The sequence below is a fragment of the Haliotis asinina genome, chromosome 1 (assembly GCF_037392515.1).
Source record: "Haliotis asinina isolate JCU_RB_2024 chromosome 1, JCU_Hal_asi_v2, whole genome shotgun sequence".
NCBI classification, from domain to species: domain Eukaryota; kingdom Metazoa; phylum Mollusca; class Gastropoda; order Lepetellida; family Haliotidae; genus Haliotis; species Haliotis asinina.
This window is the reverse complement of record NC_090280.1, coordinates 52,745,082-52,765,237: the sequence shown is the minus strand read 5'-3', so window position 1 is coordinate 52,765,237 and position 20,156 is coordinate 52,745,082. Positions and strand designations below refer to the sequence as shown.

At 41.9% G+C, this 20,156-nt stretch overlaps 2 protein-coding genes across 2 annotated transcripts; one reads left to right on the top strand and one right to left on the bottom strand.

Annotated features, from left to right (window-relative positions):
• Nucleotides 1-237: 237 nt before the first annotated feature.
• On the top strand, nt 238-1,772 carry LOC137293785 (phospholipase ABHD3-like). The gene has a single exon (XM_067824523.1). The coding sequence runs from the start codon at nt 335-337 to the stop codon at nt 1,439-1,441; it is 1,107 nt and encodes a 368-aa protein (XP_067680624.1). The 5' UTR covers nt 238-334; the 3' UTR covers nt 1,442-1,772.
• Nucleotides 1,773-5,952: 4,180 nt separating this feature from the next.
• Nucleotides 5,953-17,675, bottom strand: LOC137293873 (sulfotransferase 1C4-like). The gene is made up of 6 exons (XM_067824652.1): nt 17,546-17,675; nt 15,376-15,582; nt 10,929-11,252; nt 9,676-9,779; nt 8,231-8,408; nt 5,953-7,326 (listed from the first exon to the last, which is right to left on the bottom strand). Exons 2-6 carry the CDS (start codon nt 15,554-15,556, stop codon nt 7,214-7,216), a joined length of 900 nt encoding a protein of 299 aa, XP_067680753.1. The 5' UTR covers nt 15,557-15,582; nt 17,546-17,675; the 3' UTR covers nt 5,953-7,213.
• Between the last annotated feature and the right edge of the window lie 2,481 nt (nt 17,676-20,156).

Below are 20,156 nucleotides of genomic sequence, written 5' to 3'. Positions count from 1 at the left end.
AGTTTTTATTGGTAAATTGGTATTGAAATTGGACAATGGACAATGCACGATGCAGTGGTACTGCGCAATCGTGCATCCATTCTTGACGTTAAATGAAGGCATTGTTGTCTCCATGCCCATTGTTAGCAAGACAGCATGTTGTTGCAGTGGGCAAGGCTGGTAGTCATAACCGCCGTATACCGTTTTTAGTCCAATTAAGCACAGACGCCAACACCATTGTGTCCGTTAGTATATAAATGCTGGACACAGTCATGCTGGGCAGTCGACATCGGACCTTCGTCCAGACAGATATTCCTCCATATAACTGACCTCACTTGGATCTCTTTCTATCGTGATGTTATTTGTAGTGATCTGCATCAGCTGCATTGCCATGTACATCTACTGTAGATACTGTGGTACGACGTCTTTGCCAAAGTTGTACTATGGCAAATCCGATCTCCACCAGTATATTCTAGATAACGTACCACGACTTAAAGAACCATATACCCCACCCTTGGGTCTGTGGAACAGACACGTGCAGACGTTTATGAGTGCCATCAATCCCTCTACACCTGACTTCAAGAGGGAAGAAATACTTTTACCAGACGGTGGTGTCGTCTCTCTGGACTGGTTGGACAATGAAGCGTGTCTCACGGACACAAGTCCCGTGTTGGTTTTAGTTCCTGGAGTAGGGGGAGGAAAAGGGGAAATCATCAAAGTTTGTAAGCTTGCGGTAAGGAAATTCAGAGTAGCAGTATTCAACAGGCGCGGCCATAGTGATACTTTACTCACAACGCCGCGGCTCCAGTGTTTCGGGGAAACAAGTGACTTTCGGCAGTGTGTGGAGTCTGTTCACCAGAAGTACCCCAAGGCTGCCATGGCTGGCATTGGTTACTCCGCAGGTGCGGGTTTACTTAGTAAGTATTTGGGAGAGTACGCTGGGCGGTCGTGTATCGGGCCCTCTGTATTCGTTGGGTCTGGATTTGATCTATCGAAACTTGAGAGCATGAACATTATCTATGAGAAAATGATACTGCACTTGTTGAAAACGTCTTTGGTTAAACCGAACGAACAAATGCTCAAGTCAGTTGTGGATGTCGATGCTGTTTACAAGTCAAAGTCCATTGAAGAACTGGAGGACCACCTTTACTGCAAAATGCATGGATTCAAAGACGTTGACGACATGTGGCTCAAAAACGACCCAATGCTCAATGCTAATGCAGTTGTTGCCCCAGTACTGTGTATTAATAGCATCGACGATCCAATCTGTGTTGCCAGTAACATACCCTATGATTTTTTCAATCGGCCCAACTGGATGTTGGCGACGACAGAGAAAGGAGGTCATTGTGGATTCCTGGAGAACTACAAGTTGGAGTCCTGGGCAGGAAAACTGGCTTTGGACTATATCGATGCGGTGTTTGACTATAACAACATTTTGGGAGAGAAGGACATCACCCTTTAGTATTGAGCAACAAGCGGGAGTCCTGAGCAAGGGAATGGCTTGGTACTATATCGGTGTCGTGTTGGACTGAAACAACACCGAGGCAGAGAAGGACATCACCCTTGAATGTTTAACGGCCTTTGAGTGTTGAAAGATCAAATGGAATGGCATTCTTACGTACCATAAGGTGTAAAAAGCTTTACAGGTAACTGATATTACACGCCGGTAAGATCGAATTCTATTTGCGGGACTTACAACTGTAAGGTTATATGTTTTGTTTGTCAAATACAACGGATTTCCTTCATGAATAAGCAATTCATGGATAAGCTGCTGTGGTCGAATTCACCACGTCTCTGTCGAAACTTTATAGTTTTAGGGCATTAAACTGATGTTCTGTTCTTGTCTATTTGTACTGTCATCACTGACTTTAAAATCTACAGATTCGAGAGTGTAAAATGTGGCTATATTGCACGCCGATGAAATAAGACGTCACAAATGACCGTTGTGTTTATTCATGAAAAAAATGTGATCATGAGAAAAAAGAAATATACATAAAACCGTGACAACACTATGTCATAAGAGAAATAGGATAAGTCGTTTCTCTCTGCAGGGTTGACTTCATATCTGTTGTCGGTATTCTTTATGAAACTGAGAGTTATCAATATATTGAATAATCGTCTGGAAAACTCGAACTACACCTTATTTGTCCGAGTGTCCGTTGTGGAAAAAATGTGGAAATATTAGATTGCTGGGTAGATGATATGTACTTCCTCGTAGCTCAAAAACAAAGAGAAACTATTCTCAACATAATGTGGCGTATGGACCGATAAGTGTCTGGCATTAATGTTTACTTTTACCTGAGCTGAGTAGATCATGTCGCTGCTGATGGACGGGTTTCTTTGAAAGCATCGTAGCCTTTGTCAGTTGTTATATACTGAGTCAAAAAAGAAATTTCACATTCTTTCTTCAGGGCACTATAAAAGAACAAGAGGTGGTAAGATGGTTAAATAGTTATTATTTCATTGCGGAGATCTGTGTGATGTACTCGATACAATGGCAGTGCCACAATCAGTTCAATTAGGGTACACCGCCGTTCCAAAATATGGGTATACAGAATGTCACAAGAATAAAAATTCGAAATTTGTCAGTTCAGTATTATGTATGGAACCATGCGCATTCACCAATGCCAAACACCGTCCCCTCATCGACTGCTTGTGAACACGTGGTTGGGGATTCTGCGCCATTGCTCTTTCAAGGCAGCGCCAAGTTCCTGCAAGTTCTGAGGTTTGTTCCTAAGACCACGAAGCCTTCTCCCAAGTGCATCCCAAATTGCTTAATTGGATTAAGGTCATGAGACCTCGATGGCCAATCCATGACGTTGATTCAAGTGTTTTGAAGGAAATTTCGTGTCAGCATCGCAGTATGCTGGAACTGTACACCTGGGCCATGAGCCGCCGTGAAAGGAACGAGTTTAAGGGTGAGCACTTACTTGCCGTAAGCCTCAAATCTGAGGTCTCGACGGATGACCAGAAGTTGGGAACGATTCTTCCCACAAAAAGCACCACACACCATGCAACATCAGTCCCCGAATCTGGCGACTTCCTGTTCACAACATTGGGCATACCGTTCACGACGTCGTCACCAGACTCTATGCCTACCGTCCGCGACTCTGAGGGTAAGCCTGGATTCATCGTTGAAGACGACTCGATTCCAGTCTCTCTGGGTCCATTGGAGGTGACGTTGGGCCCACAGCAGACGCTGACGTTGATGAAACGGCATCAATATTGGCCAACGATATCAACGTCGAGAATGGAGATTGGCAGTCCACAACCGATTTCGAATGGTCTGTGAGGACAGTCGACCTCTCAATATCTTAGCCCTGGTTCATGTAGCCAGCGGGAATCTGTCACGTAAGTGACGTAGGACGATTTGACAGTCTTCTGCTCGTGACGTCACACGTGGACGACCCGACCTTGGGCGATCAGAAGTGGTGCCTGTTTGTTCTAGACGTAGTACGACAGCTGAATCCCATTGCACTTGCGACGTGAATAACTGATCTTCCTGCTTCCAACATGCCAACGGCACGTTCACGTTGCACATTTGACAATCGTGTCATTTAAAGTACCGTTAGAACCGTTGTTTTTGTCACTTCTTGAGGCCAATGCAAACACATGCAAATGAAGACAACTTCGATGTGAAGATCACATGATCGACTGCACGTGCAAAACCTGATTTGGCACTATCGCCATTTGCACGACGAATGGATGGGTTTGAGAGGATTTGGCTAACGTTTTTCTATAGTCGAAAGATAGACATCCCATTTCGAATACATAGATGTATCATCAGAGAAAAAAATATTCATTATTTATAAAAAAAAAATACATTTTGTGAAGTTTCTTTTTTGACTCAGTATAGTAATTCCTATGTTATTCCCATCTCGTATGTCCAGGCACATTATGGGCATCTCGTCTCAAAGAATAATGAAACCCTATCTTGGTGTATGAGGAACAGACACATACAATTATTCCTTGCTTCAGTCCCCTGTCTCTTAACTACAAGGCCAACCCCTTGTCTCATCTCTGAATTTCTGTAATTCTTGCAAATCATATTCATCACCGTTTTTCATTTAAAAGCCAAGTGAAATATGTCTCAAACACTAAAAAACACAAATTTAGAATTTCGAAGATGTCTTATACCAACATATGTTGACTGGTGGAAAAGACAGGGATACCCAAGAAGTAAAGACGCCATAAAATCATGAAACCCCGAGTCCCGGCGTCCTTTTTTTCCTAGATTCTCCCCTTAGATACCCTTAGTCTGTTATTGGTGTAGAGAACATCTCTCAGTTCCGTCATTTAAGGCTTCTTCCATCAAGTAACTGACACGCCAAGGTCTATCTCAAATATGTGAGCAACTGGGATCTTCAGTAACCCATGCTTGTAGAATGCCAACTAGGGTGGTCAGACTTGCTGACTTGGTTGACACATGTCATCGTATCCCAGTGGCGTAGATCCAAGCTCATGATGCTGATCACTGGGTTGTCTGGTCCAGACTCGATTATTTGCAAACGGACGCCAATATAGCTGGAATGTTGCTGAGTGAGACCTACGCGTAAAACATAACACTCTCTCAAATATTTTCAAATCGGCGTTAAGCACGATTCGCTGCTGAATTTACAGCTGAATGTTTGTACTAGAAAACATTTGAATTTACACGGCGGTTGTAATGAAATCCGTATTTATAATCATAAGTAGTTCAAATTTATAAAATTATTGCCATGATTATTTTTGTGACAGTTATACTTTTTTGTGGATCAAGTCACATAACTTTCATACAAGCAAACACTCTCACTTACGAATCCCTATATCTATTTATTACTCAGTGTCCGTACATGTTTTGAAAGTAATATTAACAATGATTTGTCATAGCAGTCAGTGGTGTCAAGTTGCTCGTCAGAATGGCAAATGTCGTCAACAAATATTCTATTTTCATGTCTAATTGCTTTCGGCAGACAGATTTTTTTCCAGGACTCCTTAGTTTGTGCGGACATTTTGGAATGACGGCAACAGATGGGAATGTTCGTTATACAATTATAATGTTTGAACACGACATATGAACTGAGTTTGGTGTATTTTTAATTACTATCTAGATATTTGGGTTCCTTTTGGATTAAGGGGAAAAGTAGCACCCACCTTCACGGGGAGAACGGAATCCCCATAAAGCGTCAGTTGTGAAACGGCATGTGTCTGGGTTGAACACCTACTGACTAGGGTACACACATTTTGCAGTGTTTGCGGGTGATATAACTGATATTTGTCACACATCGCCATTCACTGACATATATCCACATTTACCCAGATGTTTTCCAAATCATATTTAATTATATTTTATGAAACAGAGAGCGTTTCAGAGTATGTTAGTGTGCGTGCTACTACCTGGGTACATGATGAAGAGCGAGGTAATAGTATGGCCTTTCTATTTGTTTTTCAACGCCGCGCTCAGCAATATTCCATTTGATGACGATCTGTGAATAATCGATTACCAGATAATGCAGTGATTGACAAAATGATAATCGATATACACGGCATACTCTAACAACCATGTGACAAGCAAGTCCACACGCTGACTAACCAATCCCGTTAGTCGCCTCTTAAAGCCAAGTTGTGACTCGGATGGTCACGGGCGCCAGGTACTATTCTGTGATGAAGTGCAGTCATAGTTTTCACAAGAACGATACCATGCCCCCACACCACCCCTGTAACATGGCCCTCCATTTGCAGTGGGCGACTGAATGGATTGGGTGTTCAGGCTGACTTGATTGCTTGCTATCGTATCCGAACTTTGTAGATCCATTCTTATGATGTCAGTCACTGGATTATCTGATCCAGAAAATAAAGACACAGCCGTATGGGCTTGGAATGTCGCTGACATTTAACAGTCTTCACTTACTCACTCCGATTGTCTCATAAAGGAGATGTGGGGCGCCATGTCGAATTGGCGGTTATAATCCGGAAAGCACCTCTCAAAGATAGTGGATTTCAGACTATTTAATTGAAAGTATTTTCTGAAATTCATAAATAGTTTGTACCCAGTTCAAAAAACTTTACTTGGATGATATATAAATCTTAACATAGAAGTCAGTAATATCACAAAGACTCCAAATTCTTAAGTTTCAATACATATAAATAGTCATTACACAACAATAACAACCGAGACCTGACTCGGGTGACCATAGCATTAACAACGTTAAACACAGAGCTAACATCAAGCAGTATATAATAGACCATATAATATCTTCTCTGCTAACATTGTACGTGGGCATGGACACAAAGGCACTAACACCAGGTTTTCTTTGTGTGAGCGTGAGCGTGTGTGCGCGCCCATGCGATGAGGCAGGAAAGTAACACATGGACACAAGTGTAAGATTGCGTGTTACAACATCCGCCAGTAACGTTAAATCAACTATGATCATATGAAAATATCACGAGTTTTCTTGATCTCCTTGAATGCTGTATAGTGGCGTTGAGGTAAAGAATTCTTGTACCGAACGATTTAAGGCGTCCACTGTGATGCATTATCACTGGAGGTAAACTGATTTACCATATTCCAACAATCTATCAAGTGCACCCTGCCTTTCAGTTACAGTAAATGTAATACATTCAGCACAACAAAAGTACATGAATCCGACTAAACACTCTAATGAAAATAATGAATTTCTAATCAATGGTCAATTTGTCATATCGTGGATAACTTCAAGACCAATGAATATCTGAGCTTAAATACGGATTATCTGAACTGCGATAAGGAATTTAGTAGGTCTCGACACCCTGTTTTTATTCACGAGGGGAACATAGTCCTATATCTCAAGTTTCGAAAGATGTAGTATGCGTACTGATGTCTCGAAAATAGGCCGCGACTTTCTACGCTTTCCTCGCAATAGCTTTACCATTATTGTAGGAGTAAGATCGTATAGAAAAACTAGGTACTGGTTCTCTAACTTAGAAGTAGCTAAAAGACTAGAAAACTGATGATGGACTGTCAAAGAATGAAAATGAAAAAAAAATTAAACATACATGAAAAATGTCAGTTTCTGATTAAAAGAAAGATGCAATATTATGTATTTATGACGCCATATGTAAAGATGCAACAATAGCCAACGTGACGTCATATCGCTTCAAGTGACAATCAGTTTTGGGGATCTCCAGATTGAGAAACAATGCGAGAGACATTCCATGGGAACCACCATCATGGCTAATAGAGACTAGTTCATCATAGGCAATCAACGACGGGGGTTTATATCGTGTACGTGTAGGTCCACTTGCTGTCTCCCATCCTGGCTGCGTATTCCTGGTCGAACCTCTCACTCTGGGCCACAGTGAACCAGTTCTTCCAGTCACCAACTTCACCTGTAAAATACAAGTATAACGTATGAAGTATGTAACTATATATACACCTACAAATCCGTAGCGCATCATGTTCCTCAATGTAACAGTCTCCGTGGTGTTGTGGCTAGAGCTCCGCCCGAACGCGTCATACTTAGAGACGTTGAAATATGGTACAAGGACTGGTCAGCATAATGTGTCTGCGAGGGGTATTCATGCTTAACTGCGGCATGGTATCTCAGTGAGCTGGCACTACAAAACCTGCCAAAGTCTGGGCTAGTACAAGCAGCTATACGCACACGCACGTTGTCATTTTGGTGAAACATTCTTCAGTACGACGTCAAGTCCTATTTCACGTCTCCACCTGTTCCCCAATCTGCCGTTTGAAAAATGCTACATCTTTGATATACAGTATAATGATATTCACTAAAACTAAATGGTAGTTCTATCTGCGGAATGGTCTGGACAGTAGGAGTCACAAGACATAGTTCTGGATTTGTGATCTGATGTATTGACACGTGTGTGTGAAGTCATGTTTTCACTATACTGCGGAGTGCTGTATAAGACTGTGTCATATGCCTATGTGTGTGAATATTTAAGTGCGTGCGAGAGCGTCAGTATCAGCGACAGTGTGTGAGAGCGTATGTGTTTGAGCCGTGCCGAACCGAGCCAAGTCTCATTGCACCGCTCTATAATTTCTTTTGAAGCTTACTCATTGACTTATGATACCGTTCTCCAAAGTGCATGTGTGTGTCTGTCTGTCCGTGTGTGTCCGAGTGGGTTTCTAATACAATGATTAAAATGGATACAGACAAAAGGTGAATTCAGCCAACGATGTTCAGCCAACGTTGGTCAGAAGGTCAAAACGACACGTCAGAATGCTATCAGGATCGGACGGAGCTATGATACAGTAAAAGTTATTCTTCACCTTTTCTGAAAATCCCCGTGCCGTTCTTCCATTCACCTCTCAACTTCTCTCCTTTGAACTCGCTGTAGGCTTGGCGGAGCTTGTTGAACCCACACGCCTCCGCGATTTCTGCGCATGTCTCGTCACTGACGTCACGACCCAGGAACGAGGCTATACCTTTAACACTCTTCACAGGGTCCTGAAAACATTTCATGTGAAGACTGAAAGAAACATATCTGAGCGATAGATGAAGAAATGGCGTGCAGCACCGTCACAAGGTAATACCTCATTAATTATACCACTATACTTCTGCGTTCTATATAGACACGACCCGTGAAGGTCCCGGGGTCGAAAAGGCCTTCAGGACCTCATGCTTGCCATAAAAGGAGAGGCGTTAGAGGCTACTAACGGGATTGGGTGGCCAGGCTCGCTGACTTGGTTGACACGTCATCGGTTCCCAACTGCGCTGATCGATGATCATGTAGTTGATAACTGGATTGTCTGGTCCAGACTCGATTATTTACAGGCCGCCGACATATAGCTGGAATATTGCTGAGTGCGGCGTAAAACTAAACTCACTCACTCTATATAGACACCAGACCGCATGGTATATAGGAGTAACACAGCGAAACATCGTTAATCAGGTTTATTTGTTGTCTAAAGCCACACGTCAATATTTCATGGCGGCGATATGTAAATAATCGAAACAGGTCCAGGCAATCCAGTGATTAACAGCATGAGCATCAACCTGTTCAGACTGGATAGGATGACATGTAGTTCCTGTTAGTCGTCTCTTACGACAAGCATGGTTCGCTGAAGACTAAGGGTAACCCGGACCTTCACGGGACTGTAATTAGCAAAGCATTATTAGTTTATTAGAAGTTACCATAGTATTAATACATGCTACATTCCAGAATTTTGCTGATCATAGTGATTCTACAATGGACGGTTCTGTCCAGATTAATACGGTTTCAGTATACTACTGACTAGTTTCCCACCTGAATTAGGGAACCGTTGAACAATAAAACATTTGGCTAATTCGGTCGTAACTCCAATATCCTGACATACACTTATATACAGGCCATACCATAACACAGACTGTTGTGGAGTTGAGGTTTTGTACAAAGGCGACCTGGTAGTTATCCAGAAAACAATTGGTCTAAGGACGGTTGGTATTCTGATGTGTGGTACAAGACACGAAGAATGCAAGGTTGCTGTTGAAGCAATAAGGGATGTCTGCTTAATTCAATATTCGTTTGATATTTTGTTGAATTTCTGAACACTTACAACAGAGACATTAAGTTCAGTTTATACTGTACCCTTTTCATATCTTCATAATACACGTGGTGCACGTTCATCTCCGGGTGTGCACGCAGCTCTTTCTCCCATTTGTTTGATATTTTGATGAATTTCTGAACACTTACAACAGAGACATTAAGTTCAGTTTATACTGTATTATACTGTACCCTTTTCATATCTTCATAATGCACGTGGTGCACGTTCATCTCCGGGTGTGCACTCAGCTCTTTCTCCCATTCCAGTTCAAAGTCGAACCACGAGCTGTAGGGGACTAGAAAGTTAACATTCTCGAGTAAGTGAGTGGATAAACGGTGCTTTGTGTCGATACGTGTCGACATACTGTGCTAAAAGATCCCATAGTTATCCATACTTAGGTAGTCACCAAGTTGTTGAAACCCATAAACACGGGAATGTTGTTGACAAACCAAAATACGTGCACCAGAATCTGGGATTCGAACCAAGGACTGCAGGTATCTAGCGACAGCGAAATGCAACGCCTTAGAACGAGACCATAATACCAGAGTCACTGCTTGAACGGTGGTGCTAAGGTAGACTAATAGTTAAAGCATTCGCTCGGAACGCGGAACTGATAGATTCCCCACAATGCTCAAACGAAGGACCCATGTCTGGTGTTTCTCGAAGCGATGCTGTTTGAGATTTCTGACGCTACTCACTCAGTCATCCAACTCTGTTTAGGCATGCGAATTTTAGCATGTGCAAAGAACATCTTATTCCAGAATATTCAAAATTAAAATTTAGATTTGTTTAAGATAAATCGGCATTACTTAATTATCAATCTTAGTAAACGTAGTCTCAGTATTATTCGTTGCATTGCTTATACTGAGTTTAACACACAAGCTCGCGTCAGGCAACTCTTTCAACTGACCCATCAAACCACAGCTTACTAAATCGCGAAAGTTCACATCCGCACACACCGTTTGAAAACTCGAACGATTCCGAATGCTATTTTCGGCATGATCGCATCGTGGAGGACTCATAATTCACAACAGTGAATAAACAGTCAGACATTTTGTTATTATGCCAGGATGTCATATTTAGGAATAGTAACCATGCCAATAGAAACTCCTAATTGCACATACTGCAGGTTAAATATCGGTGTGGTTTTAGCGCATTTTCGTTTACTGAGAGATCAGAGTCAACGCCAATGGAAGGGAAAATCCAAGAGACCGTTTTGTAAGTCCCGCCCAAACCTAAATAGTAACCGCTGTCTTATTGATTAAATCATTTCGGCCGTTTAACGTTTGACTGAACGGTCATAGGTCGCTCAAAGGTTACCTGACGCGACCTTCTACTAGGGTTTGTTCATGTATGTAACGAATGTAACGAATAATAACGAGCCTTGGTTTACTTAGGCTGACTTAATTATATCATCTGTTAACATTTTTGTCTTGTGCATTACCGTTTCCTTCCAGCCACATGTCGAAGTAGTCGTCCCACTTGCCGTCGTACATGGCGATGGTCCTTGTCCCCGTGTACATTCCGTATGTTGACACGGCCACGTCCTTGGGGTTCCGATGAACCATAACAACTTTCGTTCCCTTCTTGAGCACCTGTTGAGGGAAATACCGGAAGCGGAAGTGAGTACCCAGCACCCTGGGAGATGCCATTGCGTCCAGGTCCTCCTTCTTCGTTATATCTAGGACAAAGACTGGCATTCTTTCTTTGTGGTACTCAGCTCTTTGAGTAACCAGCATGTGTGTAACCTCCCATGTCCAGTGTGTTCCTACAACAAAGGAGGCAACAGTGAGTGAGTGGTGTCGGTTTAACCCCTCTTGCAAAACTATTTCAGTTGTATCAAGTTATTTAATTTTTAACGCAGCACTCAGCAACATCGGAATGAGTTTACTTTTACGACTACTCAGAAATATTCTAACTATATGGCAGCGGTTTGTAAATAATATAGTCAGTGATAAACCAGTGATCAACAGCATGAGCATCGATCAGCGCAATTGACTGACATATGTCAGCGAGCCTGACCACCCGCCCCTGTTTGTCGCCTCATACAATAAGCATGGGTTACTAGCTATATGACGGTTGTGTGTAAATGGTAGAGGCTGGACCAGACAATTACGGTCACATGAGTGAAGCAAGTCAGCGAGTTTGACCTCTACGGATTGCTGAAGTAAAGTTATGTAAACGGATCTATACAGATGTGTGCCAATGTCCCAAAACAACCTAAGGCAAAAAAAACCCGAAAATCTTCGCATCTTGTCTAGACGAACCGAAATTCGAGTGAACCTACGACTTACAAGCCATAGGAACTCAACAACGTGAACCGTAGGGCTATGGCGGTATAGGCACCAGCCGCACCCTAGGGACCTAACTAAGGGTGAACTCTAGACAGGGTTGGGTTCAAACGCCACTGAACACTGTTCAATTTCATTCTTATTAAGGAATGTCTGGTCAATATTGGATGATGGTCCGGAGGTCTTAAATGTTCACTTCTTCATCAAACAAAATGCTAATAAATCACATAGAGCAAAGCGTAACGGAAGCAGCTGTGCGCGCCTCGGTTTCAGACCACAACAAGAATCGTTGCCTTCTGTGAGGCTTCAGGGGAATAACAACCATTGAAAACAATTCCGTGTTTTGATCATTTGATCCTTCAGAGAACCCAACTCTACACAACAAACCGGCTTATCATAACTTTGATAACTAATTGATCAATTAGGAAACAAATGAACCTTATTTGGGAATTTGAACTTGTCAACCCTAAAAAAGACACTACTTTCGACAGTTTGGAATCGAGCGCTCCAGCGTATAAATAAGATCGTCAGGGAAGAACGATAACGGCTTAGATGATATGTTACAAAGATATCATGCAAAAAGAGTGTATGCATGTATACATGTTAATTCATTGATGATATGAAAACATACTAAACATACAAATATATCATACAAAATGAAAACCTGTTACCATCTAGATGCTAATCAGAAAGCTGTGTTATGTGCTTACATCACTAGGGTGTTTGATGTCATTGTTTCGTGGGTTTGTTTGGCTTTGTTTGGTATGTTTTGATCCTGGATATATGCAGTGTTTCGATTCAGTAGAAAGGGAATCGATATTAGTTCATCTACATTACTGTAAATCGCGTACAATTATTGGTTCAGTTCTAAACTAGCGACTAAAAGACACGCCATCAAACACGACTGCAAATTGTCTAAATAACTGTCAGTCTGTTTGAAAATAGAGAAAAACAGAAACTGTGCACGAAGTTACGCTTTCAAATTAGGGTATTAAATCTAACCAGGTTTATTCTCTTACATCATTTCAATCGACAGACAACCAGGAATATGCCTCGTTTAACACCAGAGCAGAGGGAGAGAGCAAGCTCTGTGTTACAGATGGAACAGACACACGAGCATGTGGTTAGGACCATGGGCTGTGGGAAATCCACCGTTGGAAAACTTGTCACACGTCTACGACAGACTGGCAGTACTGCAGACAGGCCGAAGAGTGGTATAGTAACGGTCACTATCCAAAATAAGGACTGGTTTCACCTGAGGAACCGAGACGTCACTGTGAAGTAATCAAAAACCAACAACACTGGACATCCAGTCAGCACACAGACTGGGGCTAGACGGCACCGCATTCAAGGTCACGGGTGATGGCCACACCCGTGCCAATCGACCTTTCAAGGGCATGACGTTGACGTGCCAGATTTAAATGAACCATGACCGTGCGACACTGGCAGCAGCGAAACTGGCGAAGAGTGAACTTTATTGACGAACGTTAGTTCCAGCTCATCAAGATCTGTTCCCAATTGAGCACCTTTGGAAATAACTGGGACGTCATATTCGGAAACGCCAAAATCAGCCATTGATTCGGCAGCTGCCCTGCAAAAGGAAATGCGTTGGGTCCCAAATAAAGACGTCAGAAGACTGAGTCAGTTCGACGCCGCGTTCGGGCCTGCATCACTGCTAGGGGTGGCCACACTCGGTATTGAACAATATGTGCTGCCCACAAAGTTGTAAAAGCTCGCAATCGATCCTGCCTTGGTGATCGAATACTGGATAATGCACCCCAGTGTCATTCATGTGGTATTAGATAACGAGCTGCGTCGTTTTCCTGCTTGTTAGCCATTAAAAGCTGTTGCTGAATGGTTGCTTTTTGCAATAAAAATGTAGCGTTACCATATTTTGCTTCAGTCTTGTTTTAGACCATAAACATATTTGATGGCGTTTCCTTTGGACGCTAGTTTATTATTGTACATTGCGTTCAATGCCCATATGTTATCTCTGTGCGGGCGATTTGCAATCAAATGTGTCTGTTAACAAGACATAAATACTATAAATACACCTTTGTACAAATACACCAGAGAAAGAGATATGTAGTCAACCATTTAATATGATTTTATGTCTTTACGTGGCATTTAGAAGCTGGCATCATGAAGATGAACACCTTTATGGATAGACAACTTCTTTATTGCAATAGATGCAACCTTTCGGTGTAACAGTGAAACAAAACATAACCCTGTCGAACCCAGGTTGTTAACACAGTAAAAATACCCTTTGGACAGGTATCTTTCTTATTGACCGGTTTCCATTTGCAGGGAGATACGCCTCACCTAGACTAGGATAGTGGCGATCCGTAGTTTCTACGCTTCTCATCTGAAGGTAGCCCATTGTCCTATATACTTGCTTGCAACATCGGTACGTAACTATTTAATCATATTCTACTCATCTTCCTTATAAAACACAACACACCATCAGGTAATATATTCAATCACACACCATTCCACGACCTGTCAGCACCATGTTGGCATACCTGTTGACTGTAACATTTATCGTAATCAGTATTAAAGAACCCGTTTCTTACCCTACGTTATTTTTATATCGTATACAGCGCACCTGTCAACCCAGTTAAACTCACGCTTTAACCTTCCCTAATATTCCCAAGGCGACAAGGGCGATTTGGAAACGATTTCTACTAACTGCCAAAAGAGGGTATCAGCCTTATATCAACACGACTCTTAGGCATATATCATCAGAGCTTCAGATAATACTTCAAGCAATTGGGTATTTACTCCGATGTCTGTTTATGTATGAGTAATTGCATTTTGTGAGGAGTAACTAGCATTTTGCATACTAGTTGCCCACTAGTTAACAGAAATGAGTACTTTTACACAGACTTTCTTATCGTCATTGGGGAATTAATTATATATATGGTTAATATATATATGTAAAAGTATATCAGCAGACTAAAAGTTTTTAATAATTGTGATATTGCCAAACAGTTGGGAACCATTTCTAAATACTGAACATGGAAGTCATATGACTGTTAGAGTAAACCCAGGACAGTGGCTGCGACTATATAATAGTATAATATTATGTATATATACTGTTATTAGGTATCGCCTTCCATTACCTTTTGTAGAGTTTGGGCGCCACGACGAATCACACGCAGGCCAATTTAGTTGACTGAGAAAGGTACGCAAGGTATTATAGGCCTATTGGGTTTTGAGGGATTCTTATGCATATTTTGTACTCCCAGATTTGTAATTAATTGAGTAAATGCGATTTTATTCAGTAAATACGCAAATACGCATCTTATCTGGAGCTCTCTATATCATTTCTTGCTGCTTAATCATAGGTACTCCAGACAGACACCCCGAAGACAAAAGCTGACCATGTTATCGCACAATTTCGAATAGTTCTGCAACAGCAAACCAGTCAATCGGTTTATAATTGGAAGCTCTAAAAACGTAGTCGAATTCGTGTTCATCCAGGTAAAACAAATTGTCCACGAGTCGATGTACCCCCTGGGTCCCCCAAATCTTACTCACGTCACATGAGGATCCTGGGGACAATGAAGTTACCTTAAGTAATTATAAGGTATGTTTTACCTGACTTGGGGTAGGACAACACAAACACATCGTCCTCTCTGACCTCCATGTCCCGGATGTCGTGACACTGTTTCTCCGACGTAACGTCGATGGGTTTGGGCGGGAACAGAAGGCCGTCAAAACGCTCGACCCTGATCTTTTCGCCACCCTTGTCCGTACAGTCGAGCCATGTGCAGGACATTGTCCTTCGTCGCAAAGGAGCCAACTCTGAAAGAAGAATAAATACGTGAAGCCTCCTCCTGACCACAGTCAACTGTGCTCCAGAAGGAACACAGATGGGTATAAATACGTGATAATGATTGCTTGAGGAATGTTTGAATTCATTATATGTATGAATGATTATTAAGTCAGATGGCATGGTGTAGGACATAAAAGGATAAACATGAGTTATTTTTTTCGTAATGGACGCATATATTATATTAACAGCCAGTGAACATACCGTGTAAGCCAATTACGTTGTCATCTCCACAAACAGTAAAACGCAAAATTCAGTAACTTCGTATGGGTCAACGAATGTGTGTTCGTGGTTTCACGCCGCTTTTAGCAATTTGAACTGAATATCCTTTTACAGAAACACAACGAGCACTTTTCAATAGCTAGGGAAACTTCCATGTGTAAAACTATATGAACTCCACACGTGTAGAATATTTTAGGAGAAACATATTTTCAAACGTGTAGACGTTACATGGACGTATTTAGGTTTTTTCTGTTCTTATTTTTCCATATCACCGTTACTGATGCTTGCGTTTGTTCCTCAATCGATGATTCCATGTTGCCGAGTCATACGTGCGAATCTCTCGATATACCAGTAGTATGCGACTTAAACATTACACAAATAACCAGACTAACAAGTAGTCTCTGACATGTACATATTTTACTGAAAAAAATTCATAGTTAAAAAAAAATATAATGAAATGGAGCCCTGAGATTTTCTGCATTTTCAGACAGACTAACAAATAAAAACGTCGTCACGATCTTTGTTGTTACACGAGTCGTATGCTACTAGTTGTTACGACAAGTCGCACTGTGAGAACGCACCTTTGTAAAGTCTACCGGTATAATATCGTGTGGGTCCGTAACTGAATTCATGAACATCCCTACAAGTGAACACCTACAAATAACCTCTAAATAATGGAGTCTTGACCAGACAATTCATTGATCAACAACCTGGGCATCGATGTACGCAACTGGGATACGATGACACGTGTTATAACCAAGTCAGCGATCCTGACCACCCGATCCCTTTAGTCGCCTCTCATTGGTTACTGAAGAATGATTCTAATCAGAATCTTCTCGGGTTTTAACCTATAACCGGCGCATCCTGGCAGGTGTTGGAAAGGGGGAAAAGGGTGTTGGGAGTGAGCTCTACTTTGCGTAGGCAGCGTCAGTTCGGAAATAGAAAAGTGCTTTTTGTGATACTCAGCGAGTTATTGGATTTCTTATACTTTTCTCAGATTATAAATATTTATAGAACTATTTATAAATAAATTTGGAGTGATGTACAAAAACGTACACAAAGAACGATACCGTCAGCTTGAAGATTATTTTTAAGCAAGTTTCATTGGGTCAAATATTTAAAGACTGTCTTTTCACTTTCCAGTACAAACTATGGGGCGTAAGGGTAGCGCTAGCCTTGTGCAGGTTAAAGCGTTAGATCGTCAAGCCCACTTCCCCACATCGGCACAATGTTTGAAACTCAGTGGCACAACATCATACTCACTCATCCACTCCAATAAATATAGGGTGAATGACCTAATGCTTATTGCGCTCGCTCGTCATGCCGAAAAAGGGTGTTCGATACCAATACATGAAGCCTTACCATTATGGGAATGCTGCTCTAGAAAAGCTAAAATCGCCCTCTCAGCTTACAGTGTGTAATGGTTGTCGGTATGCATTCACGCTTGCGAGGGCAGACCTCGTTCTGTAGAAAACGAATGTATATCGGCAAGCACGGTAGTATCTCCTTTGACCTGAAAGGCTCAATGCCATGCCTGTGCGCCCGTTTTATTGTGTTAGGCAGTAGGCGCTGTTCCTTATTACCCCTCGGCCTGTCTGAACTAGGTCAGCAGCATGGATGATGAAGGGTGCTATTTCTAGAATGCTCTCACCTCTGACAATATGAGCAAGAGATGCGCAGTCACTGAGATATACACCACCCGATCTAACTTACCTTCGTGTTGGGCTTACGATGTCTGGTTCTAAGTCAACGAGCTCGGTTACCGAGATAACATAGGGTGATTCAAAAGTATGACTGTTGAAAAGATACGAAAAAAGATTTCAGCCAAGGCTATTGATCGACTGGGTTGTAATCAATAATACAGAGGTTATCTCCCTTTGTTCTCGTCTTGGCGACAAGTCAACGTATTCAAGACGGATTGGAATGGAAATCGTTCAGCAGAGAAGTCCTGTGACGATGCAAATGTTTTGTCGATTTTATCAGTTACTGCAGTTACATTTCAACCACTGAGAGTAATATATCTGAAACACTGGACAAAGTGAAACATTAGGTCCCCCTGATTCGCCCGTCTGTCACCCTCTGCTAGCACGCTGTTTCGTGAGTGTTGCCATGGTGTTTAGTGTGTGAATGAGTACGTGTGTTTAGTTATAATCCGCTTTCAGCAATATTCACAGCGAGGGACACCAGAAATGGGCTTTCGAATCGGGGAATCGAACCCTGGGGAATCGAACCCGGGTCTTCGGTGTGGCGGGCGAACGCTTTAACCACTAACTAGGTTACCCAACCGCCCGGGTGCTAAGTGTCTTCGTCAAATGAGGTTCATAGCTTAATACAGAATACACGTTAATGAGAACGGCGTTAGAGAGTGAGAGAGTGAGTTAATAAGTTAAGCAATGTTAACAACAAGACTACTGGAACTCTAGAAATGGGCTTTAGGCATTGTACCCAAAATGCTTTACGAATCGAATCAGGTCATCAGCGTGATGAGTTAGCGCTTTAACTATTAGCGTTTTAACTATTAGCGCTTTATCTATTAGCGCTTTAACTATTAACGCTTTAACTATTAGGCCTTTAACTATTAGCGCTTTAAGTATTAGGGCTTTAACTATTAATATTAGGGCTTTAACTATTAGGCCTTTAACTATTAGCGCTTTAAGTATTAGGGCTTTAACTATTAGGGCTTTAACTATTAGCGCTTTAACTATTAGCACTTTAACTATTAGGGCTTTAACTATTAGCGCTTTAAGTATTAGGGCTTTAACTATTAGGGCTTTAACTATTAGGCCACCCCACTGCTCCTTATATTATGTTGTGTGTTGCATACCCACTCAACCATAACCACGCCCCTAGTCCCCTCCCTAAACAATGTTGAACAGGAGAGGGAGCTGCCAGGAAACGCAACAGCAGCACGGAGGCCGCTCATCACATAAACAAGTGACCGATAGCTTGAGTACCAAACACGTGGTTGCCATGGTGACACACGTTTTGTTAGATCACCCCAACCTCTTCAGTCAACGTATAATTTAAGACACACAAGAGGTTGTTTGGACCCCCCTTTCGAGTGAAATGAATATACTCCTCGAACGAAGGTTAGTACTTAAGTTGTTCAAAGAGCTGAAGTAGAGCAAAGTAATCATAGCAGTACAGAGTAACTGAATGTTCCTTTACTTTGTTGAGACGTATAATATGACGTCACGACGGCTCCATTGTGACTACTTGTAAAAACGACTTGTAACAATTGAATCAATTTAGGTAGCTTTACTGTTGGCGTTTGAGGGAGAAAGTCATGTGTATTTCTTGCCAGCAATTTTACAAGTAACTCAACTCTAGGCCATAGATCTAAACCCACAACCTATGTATTAACCATAACATTGCTTAAGTAGGAGATATCATACCAAACATTTCTGGCTAGCGATACAACATATTCTGATGCAATGAATCCAGACCGTTAGTGTCGAATTAAGGGAAATATCAAAATATGATCACTGATGAAAACATTTTAGAATCGTGTAATTTTTATGGTATCTCCTCTCACTGTATGAGGTCAGAATGTTGTGACGTCACATCTTCGACTTGTAGATGTAGACGCATCTTGCAAACTGATAAAGCTGTAGGCTGCTCATTAAGATCCCCACGGTCTAACTGATGGTGACATCGTCTACCTTGGTAGGGTAAGGTGGTTCGATCGACTGGTCGTGCCACAACAGGAAATGGAACTTGATGTTTCCGTGGAAGGAGCACAGTGTTAAGTGGGTTATATAGGAACTAGTCGGCTCAGAGGAGCCTTACTGTGGGATATCGATTGTAATTTGCGGCATGATATCTGGTGTTGTAAGCAAAACTACTTTTCATCTGTACCCTGATCCGGGTTAAAATTGGTCTTCATGAATCCATGCTTTTCGTGATAGGCGACTAACGGAACTTGGCTGATTATTGCATCGCCTGGTCCCGATACGATTACTTACAGATCTCCTTCTTATAGCTGTAATACTGCTTAGTGTGGCTTTAAACAACTGGCTTTAAACAACAGACCAACCAACTTTTCACTTGAAAAGCAGACATACATACTTGCCGTAATGTAAGCACACTAACACAACGTAACACTCCATTTCACCTCGCCCCTGTAAAACCACACGTTATGGAAACATGACTAGGCTGTTAAACCATGATGTAAAACCACACGTTATGGAAACATGAGTAGGCTGTTAAACCACGATGTAAAACCACACGTTATGGAAACATGAGTAGGCTGTTAAACCATGATGTAAAACCACACGTTATGGAAACATGACAAGGCTGTTAAACCATGATGTAAAACCACACG